At 37.2% G+C, this 20,411-nt stretch overlaps 1 protein-coding gene across 1 annotated transcript in view; it reads right to left on the reverse strand.

Annotated features, from left to right (window-relative positions):
• Positions 1-20,411, reverse strand: part of PCDH15 (protocadherin related 15) — a 546,308-nt gene that overhangs the window by 273,149 nt on the left and 252,748 nt on the right. Inside the window, exons 15-16 of the mRNA XM_044236821.1 lie at positions 11,584-11,677; positions 1,526-1,654 (exon numbers count right to left, since the gene is read on the reverse strand). Coding sequence (XP_044092756.1) covers positions 1,526-1,654; positions 11,584-11,677 — 223 coding nt within the window. The remainder of the gene's footprint in view (positions 1-1,525; positions 1,655-11,583; positions 11,678-20,411) is intronic.

Here is a 20,411-nt window from a genome sequence, read left to right on the forward strand (position 1 = left end):
TTTAACAACATTTAGAGAAGCTCTTTTCTTCTGCAGCCACAGAGGAAACTGGACTGAACACCAGATCTTTGTCTGACTGGAAGAGCAGTTGGCTTGTAGAGAAGGCTTGCTTCAAGGCACCAGCAAAATTCCTATTCAAGACTCAAAGCTTTAGGGGCACCTGGGTGCTCAGTGGGTTAAAGCCTCTTCCTTCGGCTCAGGTCATGATCCCAGGGTCCTGGGATCAAGCCCCGCATCGGGCTCTCTGCTCAGCAGGAAGCTTGCTTCCTCCTCTCTCTGCCTGCTTCTCTTCCTACTTGTGATCTGTCTGTCAAATAAATAAATGAAAAAATCTTAAAAAAAAAAAAAAAGACTCAAGGCTTTAACAGGGAAAAGGTGGGATCCTGAAGTCTGGACTCACACCTGGGTGACCCACTCCTTGTGAGACAATGGTTCTTTCTTTGCCTGTGGCTCACACAGATGCCTCCTCTCAGGTAGATACTGTGAAATATGTGTGACTTCCTCAAAATTTGCTCTCAGCTTATGGCTTCTAAACCATCAACCATGTTCAAGACCAAGTATGGCCCAACTGAGGATATACTGCTTCTAGAAGAAAAATGGGATTATTCTTCAAAGAAGTACAGAAACCAGCTGATAGATCCAGTGTTAGAATCAGGTTAGACAAGAGGTGTTAGAGCAAGAGGTGCACAAGCGCAAGAGGTGCTGATAGATCCAGTGTTAGAATCAGTGCTAGACAAGAGGTGTGTGTGTGTGAAATGTGGGTGCAAAGCAATGTTAAATGGATGTTTATCCAACCAGATGAATTTGCCTCTAAACATCCATATTCCGAGGTAAGCACTTACGAATTCTCACTAAATAGTATAGCTAATTACATATTTCTCTATAGATACCTTATTATAACTCCAGAAAATAAAAAAAAAAATATCCTAAATAAGAGAAGAGTACTCTCCAATGAATCAATGTTTAAATCACCCAAGGGTCACAAAATGTAAATCGACAAGCTTAATAAGTGAAGTCAAATGGACATGAGGAGATTTATGAAAAACAAGAACACAACCTTGAAGAGCATCCAGCAATGTGACTGAGAATGAATACACTTTACTGCTGTTTTGCCTTATACCCAAGTGATCTCACTCACCAATTCCCTTCAACAATTCTTTTTTTTTTTTTTTAAAGATTTTATTTATTTATTTGAGAGACTGACAGTGAGAGAGAGCATGAATGAGGAGAAGGTCAGAGAGAGAAGCAGGCTTCCCGTGGAGCTGGGAGCCCGATGCGACTCGATCCCGGGACTCCAGGATCATGACCTGAGCCGAAGGCAGTCGTCCAACCAACTGAGCCATCCAGGCGTCCCTCCCTTCAACAATTCTGATGACCCACTGCACATTGCATCTGCTGAATCTCCTTTCAAAACTAAAATGTGAGGAATGTACTCAACTAAAAAACACATTATATATAATGTGTTTTTTAGTATATATATATATATATATATATATATATATATACACACGTATATTCCACTTACCCGTACTTGACCCACAAAGGCATTGGCTTCTTCCTCCACCACAGACAGATTTCTAGGCAGATAGGGATCGAACACCGGTGCATTGTCATTGACATCTGTCACCACCACATTCACAGTAGCCGTCGAGGTCTTAAAGGAAAAAAATAGGACTAAATGTGAGAGGAGTTATTTTGATGTTGATGTCAGCTCATCCATTATGTTGGTGTTTGTCTATCTGAAACAGAGTGAGACCTTGCCTCACTCCAACTAAAACCCAAAGCATTTCATTGGTATCTTTATTCCTTAGCTTTCCAAAAAAAAAAAAGTTTGCACTACTCAGCTCAAACACACACACACACACACACACACACACACAAAACAGATGGAGAAAGCAAATGATGATATTACAGGGCAAAAATCTTCTTGAAAATGACAAGTACTTCCTGGAGGCTTATTTCAGGAAAGTGATTTTTACCTTTATCTTGTTCACATTTTATGGGTGGCAAGCTTTTGTTTATATACACATGTACCTCTTTTTCTCTGAAATGTAACATTTTTGTAGTTTATAGCACTTACATTTCACACTGTTAAAAAATAAAAATGGAAGCTTATCAAAGAGCACAGTGCATCAAATGGGTATTCTCAGGTGAGTCAAAGCTGTCAGAAAATACTACATTCATCATTTTCTGGGCTCACCTCTACCACCAAGAGTGTGAGCCCTATATATCACTAGTTAAGTTATTATCTTGTGATCACAGAGCCTGAGGAAGTGGTAAGCAGGTTCACCTATGTGCTTCCAGGTTCAAAGGTCAACCATTGGCCTGCTGCAACAAGAGTCTATTATGTAGTTCTACTAAGCTCCTGCACAATCAAGGAACATCTTCAGATGTGAATCAAGCTGGAAACTGCTCTTTCTAATCAAAGCCTTAGAAGCTGCACCTGTTGCACACCCAGCTCTATGCTAGTGCAGGGCATATTTTATAAAAATATAATATATATTTTATATATTTTATATAAAATATATTTTATATGTTTTACATATTTTCCACATTTTTCCAACAAGGCTACATTGCTTTTATAACAACAAAAACACAGTTGAACAAATGCTATTTCTCTAAAAGCTATATGAGTTAAAACCAGGAAAATGAGATTTTTACAGGATCAGTAGTTCTCAATTTGTCTGAGGGTGAACAAGACATTAAAATTGATAGCCAGGGTGAAAATCTAAGAGTAGACACACTAGAGTGTGTTGACTTCCTTCAGATTGTCTCACCCTCTTTATGCCCACCCACCTGTTCTTATTTCCCTGTCAATCAATAGGATGGGTTTTCATCCTATTCTTTACAAATCCCATTCTTGACCCTATAGTGTGTGATGTTTTCAGACTGTATTGATCTTTAGTCAAAGACTATGGACTGTCGCTGAGTAAGGTAGAAGAGAGCTGGATCACCAAGAAATCGGAAAAGCTCAACAAGTCCACCATTTTTGTGCTAATGGAGGCTAAAATTCATGTATAGATGTATTTCTCTACATCTTAGTAGTTGTATATGCATGAGGAATATCCATGTCTCTTTTGACCCAAGTATTAAGAACTAAGAACACACGGAATAATTTCCAGCCTACGTATTTCTTGAAAAGTAATCTAAAGACCATTTGCATCGGAATCACTCAGCTAATCATTACAAATGCCCAGGCTAGACATTAGACCTATTGACTCTATTCATTTCAATCTATTGAAATAGTGGCAGATTAGTTAGTTGTAAAGCACAATCATGTAACTTTTTTTGATAGGTTCGCAAAGATGGTGACAACACTCCAATATGGATCTGGGCCCTATAGGATGTTTATGTACCAAGGACAGGTTTTCAGCTGGTTAATGCTGAATACTTAAGATATCAGATCAGGTCATTTTAAGGGAATTAGATAAAAAGAACAGTATGTCAGCCAACAAATGTTCACAATTAATTTTACAAATCAATTTACATGACACCAATTAAATAAAAAAGATAAGTTATCAAACTAATAAACCCGATTAGTGCAAAGCTACCTTTTTCCCATTAAGGGAATTTGTCTTACTGCCTATTTTCTCAAATGCTGTATCAAATTACAATTCTAGGAGCTGGAAGTACTTGCAGTACTATATTCCATAAATTATCATTTTTGGGGTTATTACTTATTTTAATTATAACATGCCATAGATTTTATTTTGTTTTAAGTCATGGATAAATCCTCACAAAATGTATTAAATACTCAACAATGCAAGCAGATATTTCTGTTGTAGCAGACCATTTGAATACACATTTATTTTCATAAACTACTTTAGCCTTGAAATAAAGACATTAATATGATACCATTGGTTTGATATAGTATAAAAAATGAGAGATATAAAGTCAAAGTAAAAAAAAAAACACAGGCATATGTACATTAATCTACACAAACCATTTTTTTAATACATAAGAACTTTTAAAAAAATATTTTATGATCTTCCTTAATTTTATATTCTGGACTTTATTGAATCTATCAAGTTAATTTCTTAAATTATAAAAACATGGTTTAAAGGGCACCTGGGTGGCTCAGTGAGTTAAGCTTCTGCCTTCAGCTCAGTTCATGATCTCAGGGTCCTGGGATTGAGCCCCTCAGTTGGCTCTCTGCTCAGCAGGGAACCTGCATTCCCCTCTCTCTGCCTGCCTCTCTGTCTACTTGTGATCTCTCTCTCTGTCAAATAAACAAGTAAAATCTTTAAAAAAAAATACCCTAGTTTAATAGAAGATATTTAGGGTGTTCAAAATGTATTCATTATCTAGTTACTGAAGACAGAATTATGATGACTTTCCATTGATATAGATCTAAATGAAACTGTCTCCTCATAAGCAAATAGAAAAAAAGTGTATTATATGCTATATAATTGGGAAACAAAGGATGGAATGATGTACTCTCTTTTATTTGGTCATTGTGGAAATGTATCAATAGACATATATATACTCAAAGACCTTTAAAAATTTTCTATAAACATGTATGAAACTAATGTTTATTAGCATGTTTAATTCCTTTCAATAAAAATGGAGAGTTTGGAGTCTGAAACAATGAAGTTGTGTTGTTTAGGATCTGACCATTTTTGTTTCCATCCAATAGGATAAGGAAAATACATATACTCTGTAATCTGTTTTCTTTTTGGTCAACATTAATCCAAGACATTTTTATCCATAGCTAAAAATCATCCTGTGGCTACAACATCAAGAGCCAAGCCAGCCTGACCCAGATCATAGAGTTTCTTTGATGACATGGACAGGCTGCCCCTCCTACTACCAGGAAGGCTGGCATGGGAGGCTTCTTCCCCTTCTGAGAATGAAAGAATATAAAATGTCTTCCAGAAAAGCAGAAAGGGGGGGATGCCTTCCTACTCTGGATTATGGGGAGGAGAAGGGGAGGCAGAGAGAAGACAAGGAGATGGGATGCAAAGGTCTTCCTCTTCATCCCCTCTCCCCTGCTACTCTGGGTCACATCTACAGACAGGAAGCATTGGGGAAGCACTTTGGGGAAAGTGGTGATAGGTCTTGAGAAAGTAAGAGAACTTTTGGTGAAACAGTGGCTGACCCTTGTGAAGTATGGAAGCCTCCAGAGAACTTCCACAGCAGTCACATCTTATAGGACATGGCAGGGAATGCGCAGCAGTGGCAGAGACAAGGGGCCAAAGAGAGAAGCTGTTTCTTTGTGTGTGGCTCAGGAATTCTAGGGGCTGAGAGATTACTCTGTGAGTAAAGGACCCTGATGGCCACAGTCAAGTGGACATCCGCAAAGGCAGCAACATATGCACCAGATACTCAAAGGAGTCACTAGGGGACTGGAGAGAATCAAAAAGCCAGCACTGAGGGGCCAAACCAGACACACTATGCAAACAGAGACTGACAGAGGAAGAGCATTGGAGCTGCATGCCCTCCTTAAGCATCAAGAAATAGTAAGCACACCAGGAACCTGTATGATTTTAGGATAAGGGCAGGCAAGAGAGGAAGAGCAGCTTCACTGGTGAGTGCATGTCTACCTTGAAAAGAGTGGTTAAAAGAGAAGAGGCTAGGATGTTGTTTCAAGCAAGTTAAGTGTGACCTGACCCAGCCCAGGGACACGTTACTATCTAGGCAGCAGAGTAAACTCATGAAGATCAGATTAGGTATTATATTGTAATATAAATATAATTTATTATATTGCATATAATATGAACATAATGGAAACTCGTAGAACAGCATAGATTATCTCAAAACTAAAAAAAAAAAAAAAAACTTCTGGAAGATTTACTTCAGGAAACACTAAAGTATCAGTATTTTATTCCCAACAAATGAGAAATATGAGATCTATGTTTTTCAAAGAGAATGAACAAGTAGCTCATTCTCTTTTAAAATTTTAAAATTACATGGTCAATTTTTTGATATAAGAGTATATACCAAATAAAACCACTGCAGTTTTGTTTTTGTTTTTTCAAAAACTACCAGGATAGATAGATAGATAGATAGATAGATGCATCATTACTCTATTCTAAAATTTTATTAAACAAGCTATCTTGAAATTCAATTATTTGGATTTCACACACAATTCTTCTCATATATATATTTTTTCCTTTTGCTAATGTTTCCTATAGTTTGAAAAATAGTTACTAATGTTCAACTTCTAGATTCTAAATTTTTTTTTAAGATTTTATTTATTTATATGACAGGTTATAAGTAGGCAGAGAGGCAGACAGAGAGAGAGGGGGAAGCCGTCTTCTCACCGAGTAGAGAGCCCGATGTGGGGCTCGATCCCAGGACCCTGAGATCATGACCCAAGCCAAAGGCAAAGGCTTAACCCTCGGAGCCACCCAGGTGCCCCTAAATGTTTTTTCATATTGTCACTTTTAAAAGACATTCATGTGGGTGCCTGGGTGGCTCAATCGTTAAGCATCTGCCTTTGGCTCAGATCATGTGACTAGGGGTCTTGGGATCAAGCCCAGGGCAGGGGTGGTGTCCCTGCTCAGTGGGGCGTCTGCTTCTTCCTCTCCCTCTGTCGGCCTCTCTGCCTGTTTGTGTTTTCTCTTTCTCTCTCCATTAACTAACTAAGTAAATAAAAATCTTTAAAAATGAAATAAAAGACATTCAGGGAATAACTTGGTTCAAGACCCAAGCATAGATGCTAAGCCTCCTGCTGATCTGAAATTGTAAGACAACACCAGTATTCATGGTGAACGCCATAATCAAGGAACTCAAGCTAGGAATTCTGGAAAATTTTACGGAGAGCAGAAATCATGATATAATCAAATTATATCAAGAACAAATTATATCAAGAACAAAAACAATATTGCAAAACTCATGAAAATCTGGTCAGAAATATCCACACTATAGAACAACTTGGTATTTTGAATAGGAATTGTTCCCCATTGGGAAATAACAAGTGATAAACTTGTTAAAAAAAAAAAAAGAGAGAAAAATCCTGACTTCTACTTGCATATTTAGATTTTTCACTGTGATTTGAGTATGTGTATATTTTTTTTTCTGTGCTACTGTTTCATTGACAACTGCAACCCACAAAGCCCTACTTACTAGTCATCTTCCAGCCCGTGTGGATAAATGCCAGGTGTGGTCTCTGGTAGAGCTCTAGTTCAGGTAGTAAAAGGGGCCCATGTGTCTGGCATTTATCCTTACCCTCCACTCTTTGCAAAGCGGAGCAGATGCCTAGAATTGCATTAGTCATCATAAACCCGTTAGATAAGGAGAATGGAGATGAAAGCAAACACACGATAAATGGCAGAGCAGGTAGGAGACAGCAGGAGCCCTGCAGGAGCACTTTTCCGTCCACCACTACGTTTCTTTATATGAGACAGACAAACCCTGCTTTGGTTAAGCCCCTGCTGTTTCGCTTCCTCTTACAGCCAACTTCCTAAAGGCTGTTGCTACCACTGCGTGTTGAAGGAGTTAAGAGAACATCATCCCAAAATATGCCACTTTGCTATACTGACTCTTTTGAGTGAAAGGCACTGGAAAACAGCAAATACAGGAAAACATTCAGTTATATTAAATGTTCTCATATTAATTATTAATGTATCAATACATTATATTAATTTTATATTTTAATATTAATTATTAGAATATTAAATTCCCATGTGGAAGATGACTCCCTGTATCAGAAGGAAGGTATCATTTTTATTATCAACAAGCACAAGAGGTTGAGATGGAGAGAATTCTATATAAGCAGACCTTATTATTTCACACCTCCTTTTAGCCTCCTAATACCTGCCTATCTCCCTATCACCTACTTTGAAAGCAAGTGGGTTTTGCCAATTCTTTGGGTCTTCATTTCCTTATGGGGGCTAAAACATCATGTAGAACTTATATAAATTTGTATGCTTTCTCCTGTTAATCTGTCTTTGACACTTTAATTTTCAGACTTAACCAGGAACCTTAAGAGGGTCGAGGAAAACTTCTTCTTCCCTGTTGATCAAATTATTCCGATGAATATAATAAGGTTTGCCCAGATTTTCCAATAAAAATTTCCAATAAAACGCATTTTTAGCTCAGATTGGTTGCACTTAGTTTAGAAGTAAATAATGTTACAAAGAAGCTTCTGAAAAGAAGTTGCATGTATATTCCTCCAAAAAATGCATTTGGGAGTCATCCTAGATGCTATTATTATAAATAAGGTAAAATGTAGTTGTTTAAAAAGCATATGATATATAAAAATTCTGAAGTCTATTTCAGCTAAAATGTGAAAATACTGGAATAAAACATGGCAGAAGCTTTCTCAAGGGATTTTCAACTCAGATTTGCAAGGAATTCCAAGTAAGTGCAAATAACTACTAAAATCTAGAAAGTATGAGTTTACCTATATTCATGATAGCTGAAGAAATCTAAATATTCATAATAATGAGATATTTACCTACAATTGTATAGGTTTTCTCTGCTACTACTGATAAAGTTGATTCAGAGAAGGGAAAAAAAGGTACAAGAATACCAATAACATTCTTTGAACTTTGTCTACAAACATATTGGCAATGCACAGTAGAACATTATCTCTCTTCTCCCCTAACCACATTTTGGTGGTGGGGGGGGAGGTGGTTTTCCATGATGAAACTATCAAATTATATCTTTGCCGTCTGTTTTACACAAATTGCTGGTAATGATTTCAATTTACTATATCAACCTGGGGTCTGTGTTCATTAAATACCTTTCTTTCAAACCATAATCATTAAGGTTAAAAGGTTAATTTCACCATAACTCTAGAAAGGATATAAGTTTAAATGTGTAGATAAGAAAAGCGCATTACAATGTAGCACTGTAGCGATTGTGTTATCACTTTCTCCTGCAGGAACTCATGATATGTGCCCACAGAGAAGTCCATCCCTAAAATTATGTAAATAAAGGGATTAGCTAGAGAAGCTTTTATTTAAAATCGAAGTGTTCCTTTCTCTACTGATATCCTCAAAACAAATTTTGAAAATAAAACACATTTACTTAAGAGGGTCAGAATTTTAAAGCTGAACAATACCTTACTGAGCCTAAGAATGAAAACACAGGGGCTGTGGGGGGTGGGGGAGATGGGTGCAAGGGCCAGAAATGTTAAGTGATCCCTGCCCAAGGGGACTGAGATACCCAAGTAAGTAACTGGAAAAAAAAAATGCTCTAGAAGAAATTAACCCGGGTTTTCTTCTGTTTTTGATGTGGGTGAACCCATAATTCATACACTGAGATTATGTCAAATATCTCAATATACTACTTTCCCCCATCTGTTCTTTTGTCTAAGAAAATACCGTTAAGGCCAGATTTAAAGGGTCCTACCGAAACCACTGCCATTAATATCTTATTCGTAATGTGACATCTTCCAAGGCTGTGTATTATGGTTTTTTTTTTAATCCTAGTAATTTTTTTTCTATGCTAATGGCTGACCTGAATGCCACTCATTTATTTTAATTCACACTAATGACACTCCTTCCTCCATACTGAATAATGCCTCCTCCTCCTCAGGTCCTCCCTCATTATCGCCTAGATAAGTTGCCAGTTAATCTTCAACATGTCAAAGTCTTTCATTTTCTTCTTGAGAGTCACATTGTCTTCCTTACATAGATCTGAAACAGGCACACTCTTCATCAAGGATGCTGCATATATAAAATCAATCTTGGTTTTATTTTTCTTCACACATCTAACTACCTTCCACTGGCCCCACTATTTACCAAGATAGTTCTGTATATTTAATGTTTTACATGTAACTGTTTTACCTAATGTTTGAACAATGGTAAATGGATTATAATGGGAAGATTTATCAATAATTAATTATCTTTATTTTTCTAACTTTTAATTAAAGTAATAAAAATGTCTGGGTAGCAAGGCTATATGTTTTGTTTTATTTTTTAAGATTTTATTTATTTATTTGGGAGAGAAAGAGCATGAGTATGGTCAGAGTGAGAAACAGATTCTCAACTGAGCAAGGAGCCCAACACGGGGCTTGATCTCAGAACCCTGGGATCATGACCTGAGCCAAAGGCAGATATTTAACCAACTGAGCCACCCCAGTGCCTCAGTTTATATGTTTTTATGATGGTAAGATTTTCTGAGCAATTCTCCTCAAATATATGCCCTCAATCATTTCTTCTTTTTTTTCTTCTTTTTTTTTTTTTAAAGATTTTTAAAATTTATTTGACAGAGATCACAAGTAGACAGAGAGGCAGGCAGAGAGAAAGGAAGGGAAGCAGGCTCCTGCTGAGCAGAGAGCCCGATGTGGAGCTTGATCCCAGGACCCTGTGACCATGACCTGAGCTGTAGGCAGAAGCTTTAACCCACTGAGCCACCCAGGCGCCCCTAATCATTTCTATCATAGAAATCAAACAAGTCATTGCAAGTCATTGGGAGCCATGTTGCTATTTTAATTGGGTGAGCCTTGCCTAGATGCTTAAATGAATTTGAAATTATTTCCAGAGAAAAGTGAGTTGGTCCATAGCCATTTGACTAAAGAAAAAACTACTTTGTGTCATAGAAATGGTAAAACAAAACAACAACAACACCAAAACATTCTAAGGATCTATTACCAATAATTGAAATGTTATAATGTTAAAAAATTAGAACAGTAGTGGTTGTAAGCAGATTAGTTTGAAGAATACAGTCAAATGATTTTAAAACACTCCAGAATTACTAAACAACTTTGTTATTCTTAAAACTTTTTAAGAGAAAATTACATTTATCCTCTCTGGAATTATGGGCCCATTTAAGTTTTTTTTTTTTTTTTTAAAGATTTTATTTATTTATTTGAGAGAGAGAGACAGTGAGAGAGAGCATGAGCGAGGAGAAGGTCAGAGAGCGAAGCAGACTCCCCATGGAGCTGGGAGCTTATGGGCCCATTTAAACCACTTATTATTATAAGAGCTATTTAAACCACTTATCATTAATACCACCTATTATATATATGTATATATAGTATATAATAATATAATATATAATAATATAATATATTGTATGTATATATAATATATATATTATATGTATATATAATATATAATACCACATATATATGTATATAATATACATATATTATACCACTTATATATAAACCACTTATTATTATAAGAGATAAATTACCTTTATCCTCTCTAGAATTATGGGCCCATTTAAACAACTTCCATCACCAAGGATTAGTCGGGATCCTGAGTGCTCCTTACAACTTGTGGAATCAATCAACTTGGTTTCATAAGTGCTTCACAATATCTATCTACACTCTGCCACCCCCGCCCCCCCCACCAATAAAGTGACATTAAAGGGACTAGGTTCCAAAAGAGTCAGACTGCCAGGAGACATTTCAGAGTGTTGTGCCGATAATCACCACGGAATGTGTTTTAGACTGTTAGATTTCATTTTCCCCATCAGTTGGGTAAGAATGCCAATTTCAAGTATGTATTCTATCAGGTCAAAAATTCCCACCACCCCAACCGATTCGGAGTACAGGTTCAACTACTAAAAGTGCACTCTCCCAGTGTTAAGGAGCTGCTCCGGGTGAAAAGAAATTAATTTCCGGAGCATCAGACTACAGGGCTCTGTTCTTACCACCCGTTGTCCCCCAGGCTGAGTACTCACCCCATCGGGCCTGCCGTCCGAAGCAGTGACGATCAGAATGTAGCGATCAGTGCTCTCCCTGTCCAGGGCTTTCCCTAAGGTTAGAATCCCAGTACTAGTGACAGAGAAAACAAACAGACAGATAAGACACACAAAGATCTTATGTCACAGGGAGGCTTCCTTCCCATCTGGAACTACTTTCCACTGGTTTTTCCCTTTCAGCAAATATAGCCTGAATATTTAAGATGCATAATTCTAAGATTCATGTTGAAAATTGAAAAAAGCTTTTAAGGCTGTTGGACTTCTTAGCAACAGTGAACAACTGCCAAACTGAAGGAGATAATCGAGCTGATTCTCCAGCCCCCAGGAGAAAAATAAAACTGTGCTTAATTCATTCTTGGAAGAAAGATATCAATCTTGTTTGTGATTATTTCAAAGGTGGAAGACTCCAATAATCTTTAGTAGTTTCATAATCCTTTGAATCAAGGAATGGCTTCTTAGAATTAATATATATTGTCATTCCCATTCATTGTCACATATTCTGCCATGCTGGAAATGCAAACATCTGAATCCCATCTTTTATAAACACTAACAATTAACATCTATTTTTTCTTCTTTCCTAGTTTCCAAACAATTGAGGCTCATTGGAAAAAATTAGAAAATATGCAGTGGAATATTAAAACTCTCACAGATATTGGGATTATTTTTGTGACATTTCTTTTATTCTCTATAATAACCATATCTGAACATATTATATTGTTTCCCAAAGAAGAATTAGATTGTGTGTTTTATATTCTATTTAAGAAAAGAGAATTTTATGAGCATTCACTAATTTTATAGTTTATGAAAACAAACTTTTGTCAGATATACTAACAATTTCATCATTTTGTTATTCTTTTGAACTTTAGATGTTTCTTAATTTTATTTATTATGTATAATGGGAGATGAACAGCCTTTGGACAAATTCTCATAATTTGAATATTCTAATTCTACTTCTTTCCCTTTCACTGTTTAAAATAAATGCTGCCAAGTATTTAAGATTGTCTTCTGCAATGTAAATTTTTTGTGACAGTTTGGTCACTCTCTAAAACAAGTTCCACATTTATGTCTTAGATATTACCACCTGATATCCTACCTGACATTTTAATAAAGTCCTAACAAACATCTATTGTGGTGGACAGGTTATATTAATATAATAAAACATTAAAACATTTATTCAAGGATGAAAATAATCTTTTTTGATTGATACAACACTTTCACATTTTAATACAAGTGCTTTTATTGTTACAGTGGAATTTAAGCCATTCACATCACACATGGTAGTTGGGTAAAGAGACTCAACATCAATGAATCAAAGTTGGAGTCACAACTACTCTGTTTTATTGTGTTGCTGTTGATCAATAGACTTTGAAGTTCTGAACATATGGTAGAACTATGGAAACTTGGAAAACTAACTCTACAACTTGTACATTTTTAAATTTTTTTCAAAATAACTGAAAACCAGTTCCCAGAGTAGTTCATAACAATTGCTTTGGAATAATTTCCCACACTGCAGATGGTTCAGATAATCTCATTCTAAAATGACTTCAAGAGAAAAGTAGGACATGTGTTACTTCTGAGACTTATTCACAAGCTACTTAAGAAATAGGAGACCTTGAAAACCCATCCAATGAAAGAAAAAAGGAAAACTGAGTTATTGCTCTCCATTTTTTCCCATCAGTTTATGATTCAAATCTTTATATTCTTCTTTATACATTAAACTAGAAAATCTCTAAAAAGACATATAGTATTCCCATTTAGAGCCATATTATATACAAACAGCTAGTTTTTATTGGTCTGGTTATTATCATGGAGAGAGTTCTTTGCTTGAGAGGATGTGTGCCTCATGCCCCAGAGCAGCAGGCAGTTAGACAGGATATTTGGGAGATTAAGAAGGAGAAAATGATAAGGTAGAATTTTTTGGTACTTATAATAGACTAGTTGATGGGTACACACAAGCATGTCTTCCTGAAATTCTGGAACTAACTACCAAAGGTAGGTCTTCCTATCAGCTGGCTGGAAGATAGAACAGGATACACTGAGCTACATTTAGGAATGCAGGTAATCTCATGAGTCCACATAATAAAAATACAAAAGGGTCATTTCTGGTAAAACATCAACAATGGTACTACTTAAATTTTGCATGACTGAAAATCTATTTCACAGGAGCAACATCAGTGGTCTTGAAGATGGCCGCCAACATTCCCTGTGTGACACTCTGGTCCCTGTTTCTGGAGGGAGCAGAACTATCCTGATTCACAAAGAGTTGTGTTTCCGGTTTACAGTTTGCCTGAAGGAATAATGCATGCTGCTTGTCTTTATTTTGCCTAACTCAGAACTCACTGGAGGCAGAAAAGTAAGGAGTTTTTCTGGAAGACATTGAAAGGCAAGAAAGAGCCTGCAGTCACCTTGGGCAAAAAAAAAAAAAAAAAAATACACACACACACACACACATACACACACACACACATATGGCTGGGGTTGCTGGAAACTGGGAGGAAAAGATGGGTAGAGAGCTTCTTGGGAAACTGAGATATTTAAGAGCACCCATGTAATATAAGCTTGGGAATGGAACAGAATTGAGAGTCCAGAGATAAACCTATACATCTGTGGCCAACTGATTTTTCAACAAGGATGCCAAGATCACTCAACAGGGAAAGAATTGTCTCAAAAAATGGTGCTGGGGCAATTGGAGATCTCCACATGAAAGAATGAAGTTGGGCCATTTTATTATCCCATATATAGAAATTAGGTCAAAATGGGTCAACAATAATAAATACTGAAACCATGAAACCCTTAGACAAAAACTTGAGAATAAATCTTTATTATCTTAGATTCAAAAATGGATTCTTAGATGTGACCGTGAGAGCATGAGAAGCAAAAGAAAAAATAGGTATATTGGACTTCACCAAAATTAAAAATTTTTGCTATCATAAAGTGGGAGAAAATCCCTAGAAAATGAGAGAAAACTCTTGCAAATCATATATGTGATAAGAATCTGGCTTCCCAAATGTATAAAGGATACTTACAACTCTACAACAGAAGTACAAATGACCCAATTAAAACTAGTCAAAGGAATTGAACAGCTATTTCTCCAAAGAAGATGCAAACATGACAAACAAGTAAATGAAAATATTCTCTTCAGGGAAATAAAAATCAAAATGACAGTGAAATACCACTTCACACCCACTATGATGGATATAATTAACAAAAACGAAACAAATGGGAAAATAACATGTTGACAAAGATATAAAGGAACTGGAACACTTGTGCTGGTGGGAATAGAAAATGGTCTAGCCACTGTGGGAAACAGTTTGGCAGTTCCTCAGAAACTAAACATAAAATTACAGTATGACCCAGCAACTCCAATTCTGAGAATATACTCAAAAGAACTGAAAACAGATTCTTTTTTTATAATTTTTTTAAGATTTTATTTATTTGACAGAGAGAGATCACGAGTAGGCAGAGAGGCAGGCAGAGAGAGAGAGAGGGAAGCAGGCTCCCTGCTGAGCAGAGAGCCCAATGCGGGGCTCAATCTCAGGACCCTGAGATCATGACCTGAGCTGAAGGCAGTGGCTTAACCCACTGAGCCACCCAGGCGCACCTGAAAACAGATTCTTAAATACACATACATATTTGTCCATAGTAGCAATACTGGCAATAGTCAAGGCATAGAAAACCAGTCCAAATGTCCATCCATGTATGAAATGGATAAAATATATATATATATATATATATATATATATATATACACACACACTGAGATATTACACATGTATGAAAAGGAACAGAGTACTGCTATATGCTTCAACACGGTTGAACTTTAAAACATTAGGCTAAGTGAAAGAAGCCAGACACAACAGGTCACATATTATATTCTTCCGTTTATACGAAATATCCAGAATAGATCAATCCACAGAGACAGGACATAAATTGGTGGTTGCTGGTATGAGGGGAGGGGGCCAGTCAGGAGGAGCTGCTTGTTGGGTCCAGTTTCCTTCTGACTGATAAAGATATTCTGGAACTAGATACAAGGGGTCATTGCACAACACTGAGTCTGCCAAATGCCACTGAGTTGTGAACTGAGTTGTTCACTTTGAAGTGGTTAATTGGATGCTATGTGAATTTCACTTCAATTACATTAATTAGATTATACAGAATTCCCTCACTGATCTCAAAGGCTGTATTTCTGAAATGTATGGTGCTGGACAAAAATCAAGCTTTTTGGGACAATGAGTTGCTCTGACTAACCATGAAAGTGGTGTTCAAAGAGTTGTTCAAGCCATGTACATAAAACATAGAGGAGAGTATCTACTTGCACACAAGACAATCTCCTGGCATGTAAAACCTGCTCTTCCCAGGAGCCGTCTTCCCAAATTGTACAGTGGATTAGGAAATACTGCAGCAGCCACGTCGCGGGCTGATGGAAATTCTCTCCCTGGTTTCATGCTTTGTATTCTAGGCTTCCTTAAAACGTTGTCAATATATTCCACTGGCTGTGATTTAATATCATTTGCACTTACAAGTGTCTGAGTCTTTGAGAGATTTATCGTGCTGCCCATGGACTCCATGTTTCAAGCCTCATGATATTGAGGGAAGCTAGAATGTACTTGAAAATGTGTGATTGCTTCAAGTTAGATGCAATGTTTCGTGTTAAAGACTGATTCGCAGTTAGCAAACGCAGACCAACAGAGGGAGGTGGGTATTGGCAGAGGTTCAGAAAAGCTGGTCTGTGGCAGGAGCTGAGGAGGGTCAAGGGCAAGAAAAAGTAGATCCATTTGAATACAGATTTGGAAAGTAGGGGTGACACACAGAAAATGCAAATCACTGCCTTCTATGTTATGTAATCTTCAGTGACATCCTAAAGGGCACACTGATGTGAAAAATATAATCAGCTTTAAAGTTAGTGTCAAAATGAATTTAGTCATGTAGAAAAAAAAATGCCAGGGAAGATAAAAAGAAAAATTTTCAAATAAAATGCTAACAAGGGGCAGATCTAACTCTTTGAGATTCTTCTGTTCAGCATCTGAGGCTTTCACTGTTCTATCTCATCCCCTATATACAATCCCATTCAGAGGAATTCCTCATTCTCCTTCAAGAAATAATGTCAATATTTGGCCATCACTCTAGAAAGGAAGTGTTGCTTTCATCTTGTTTAAATGTTTACTGATCTGTGAGTATTTGATGAATAAATATTTGCTGTATCATATGCAATAATCAACAACGACATTATGAAAAGTTGTTAAAATAATGTAGAGTGTTACAGAATCACACAGATGTGTCATTTAACCAGTGCCATGGAATGATTTTCATGGTAAACGCTTGTGATTTTTAGGAACACTGACCTTTTTTTAAAGAGTGGGTTTCTTTCGTGGCCACAGAACTAATCCAATATATTAATATGAGATAACAAGCCAACATTTTCTAAATCCATAGCAGCATTTGAAACCATTCTTTATTACTACTGATTTTTTTTTAGGATTTATGAAAAGTTTTGGCCTCGTTTCATTTCACCAGAACAAGGTAAACTAATGTTTTTGTAATGATGATTATTGTTACAATTTGTATCATACTGTAAAACAATATAATATTTAAAGTAAGCAATGAATGTGTACTTTTTTTGTTGTTCTAAGAAAGAAAATGTAACCAGAAACATTATTTGTATGCACTATAGTGTCTGATAAGGTCGACCATTCTTTCTTATCTGTTATTCTCTAAGAGTACCTGAAGTATTGAAACCCTTAAGATTCAAATAGAAGTGGTGGTGCAAATCTGCACAGGCAGCCCAGAAGTTTCAGTGAAGGAAGGGATTAAAATTGCAATTTTCCCCCATTTCAAATGTGTGGAAATATATTGGTAGCAGTCTAGGATAGCCTGCAAGTCTAATGACAGCAACGGCAATGAGGTAGCTAGAAAGCAATGGCTCAAGAATGGTCATTGAAAGAGATCATGCAAGCCTCACAAGGACGTCCCCTCGTCTAGCTGTTCTAGAAGCATTTTGCACTTAAAGAGTTGATGCACGAGTTGTGGTGTTAGGAACAGTGTAGATAAGGAGGATGCTGTCTTGACATCTTTCACACCTGCAAGAACCTCTGTGACCCAGGTAGGTGTCTCACTGGTTTCAAACACAGAGATGAGAGAAACAGTAGAGACACTAGGGCAGACAGCACGAAGGGAGAATTTCTTCAGTCAACCTGGCAGCTCATCAACTTTCCCCACCTGTGGTGGAAAACCTTTCAGCCTGAGGGGAAAAATAGATACACACAGGAGTGGAAATTCCTCAGAGAGTAAGGGCTGGGCTTCCTGCTGGCTTGGTCAGGAGAAAGGCTCACTACTGTCCTTTTCAAAAACAGCTTTATTAATTAATGTATAACTCACATGTGATCAAATTCACCCAGTTAGACGGTACGGTTCAGTGAATGTTGGTACATAGTTGTCCAACCATCACCACAATCAAATCTGGAACATGTTCTTCATACTACATCACACACTGGACGTCTCTCCCTGTTCTCTCCCAACCCTACCTCCCAGCCCTGGCAACCACTAATCTACTTTTTTTTTTTTTTTAATCTGTATGGATTTACCTATTCTGGACATTTTATACAAATGGGATCATACCCTGTACAGCCCTTTGCGAATGACTTTCTGCTCAGAATGTTTCTAAGGTTCATCCATGTTTTAGCAGGTGTCAACATTAAGTTCTCCTTTATTGACAAAATCATTGTATGGATACACAATGATTCTGTTTGCCCGTTCACCTGTAGATGGATATTCGAGTAGTTTCCACATTTTGTTATTGTAAATGATTTCACTGCATGCATTCTTATACAACTTTTTATGTTGATGTATGTTTTCATTTCTTGAGTACGTACAGGTAGAATTACAGGTTTGGTTGTTTGTTTTAAGATTTTATTTATTTGACAGTGATTACAAGTGGGTAGAGAGGCAGACAGAGAGAGAGAGAGAGGAGGAAGCACACTCCTTGCTGAGCAGAGAGCCCAATGCGGGGCTCGATCCCAGGACCCTGGGATCATGACCTGAGCTGAAGACAGAGGCTTTAACCTACTGAGCCACCCACGTACTACAAATTACAGGGTTAAATGATAACTCTGTGTTTCTTATTTTTTTAAAAGATTTTTATTTATTTATTGACAGACAGAGATCACAAGCTGGCAGAGAGGCAGGCAGAGAGAGAGAGGAAGGGAAGCAGGCTTCCCGCTGAGCAGAGAGCCCGATGCAGGGCTCAATCCCAGGATGCTGGAATCATGACCTGAGCTGAAGGCAGAGGCTTTAACCCACTGAGCCACCCAGGTGCCCCTTTGTTTCTTATTTAGAAGAAATGATAAATGGTTCTCCAAAGTACACAGTGACTTTACTTCCCCCCCAGAAATATACGAGGACTCTGAAATCTCACCCATACTTCTTGCTTCCATCCTTTTTCATTATGGACATTCTACATGGGTGAGAAGCAGTATCTTGTCCTTTTCATTGGCATTTCTCTAATGACTAGTTATCATGAGTGAATCTCCACATGCTATTGGCCATTCATACAGCTTCTTTGGAAAAATGTCTATTTAAATTCCTGTCCCCTTTTATTTGGGTTATTTCTACGCTTATTTTTGGTTATAATAGTTCTTTGTGTTTTCTAGATATACTTATGTCCTTTCTCATCTACATTATTTAAAAATATTTTCTCTTAGGCTGGGGGTGGTCTTCATTTTCTTAATACTGTCCTTTGAAGCACAGATTTTCCAAATTTTGATGAAGTCCAACTTATCTGTCTTACTATTAATCACTTGTGTTTTTTATGTCATATCTAGGAGAGCATTGCCTAATTCCGATCATGAATATTTACATCTGTATTTTCTTTAAAGAGTTATATACTTTTATCTATAGTATTTAGGTCTTGATCCATCTGGAGTTCATTTTGCTAATGGTGTGAGGTAAAGATCCAACTTCATTCTTCTGCATGCAACCCCAAATTTCATTTATTTGTTTATTTAAAGATTTTATTTATTTATTTGACAGAGAAAAAGATTATGAGTAGGCAGAGGCAGGCAGAGAGAGAGGGGGAAGCAGGCTCCCTACTGAGCAGAGAGCCCAATGCAAGGCTCAATTCCAGGACCCTGAGATCATGACCTGAGCTGAAGGCAGAGGCTTAACCCACTCAGCCACTCTGCAAATTTCATTTATTGTAAAGGTTCTTCTTTCCTGTTTGGATTGTCTTTGCCTTTTTTTTTTGGGGGGGGGAGTCAGTTGACCATAAATGTTACGATCTGGTTATTTCTGGACTCTTAACTCTTTATTCTTGTGATCTATACATGTACTTTTATACCTGTACCACACAGTCAGGATTCCTGTTCAAGTGTCCCTTTAAAAAGTTTTATTTATTTCAAGATGATTGTAAATTATAGCTAATTGAGATCTGGGTGTATCTCCAGATACACACAAATGAGAAAATTCCAAATAGTTAAGTCTTTCCATTTTTTCAAGTGGACGTTTATTCATCTGTGAAATCCAAGAGTCTGAGAAATACTGTTCCCAGGCAAACTAACTCATGGTTGGAACATCCTAGCCAGAGTGAAATTACAGGTGTTCCTCCCAAGACCAGAGACCACACATGGTTCCCTGATTTGGCGTGATGTACCCATGTTCCTGAGATGAAAGTAGTGTCTGGCTCATTTGTGAAAATTCTCACTTTATAATCATGGGCCCCACTCAGGTTTCTAGCCCCATGAGACAACAACAGGGTGACTTGCTCTTAGAAAAGGAAAGCCAGTGATCTCTCTGCAAACCTTGGTGCCTCCTTC

Source organism: Neovison vison, chromosome 2, assembly GCF_020171115.1.
Source record: "Neovison vison isolate M4711 chromosome 2, ASM_NN_V1, whole genome shotgun sequence".
NCBI lineage: Eukaryota > Metazoa > Chordata > Mammalia > Carnivora > Mustelidae > Neogale > Neogale vison.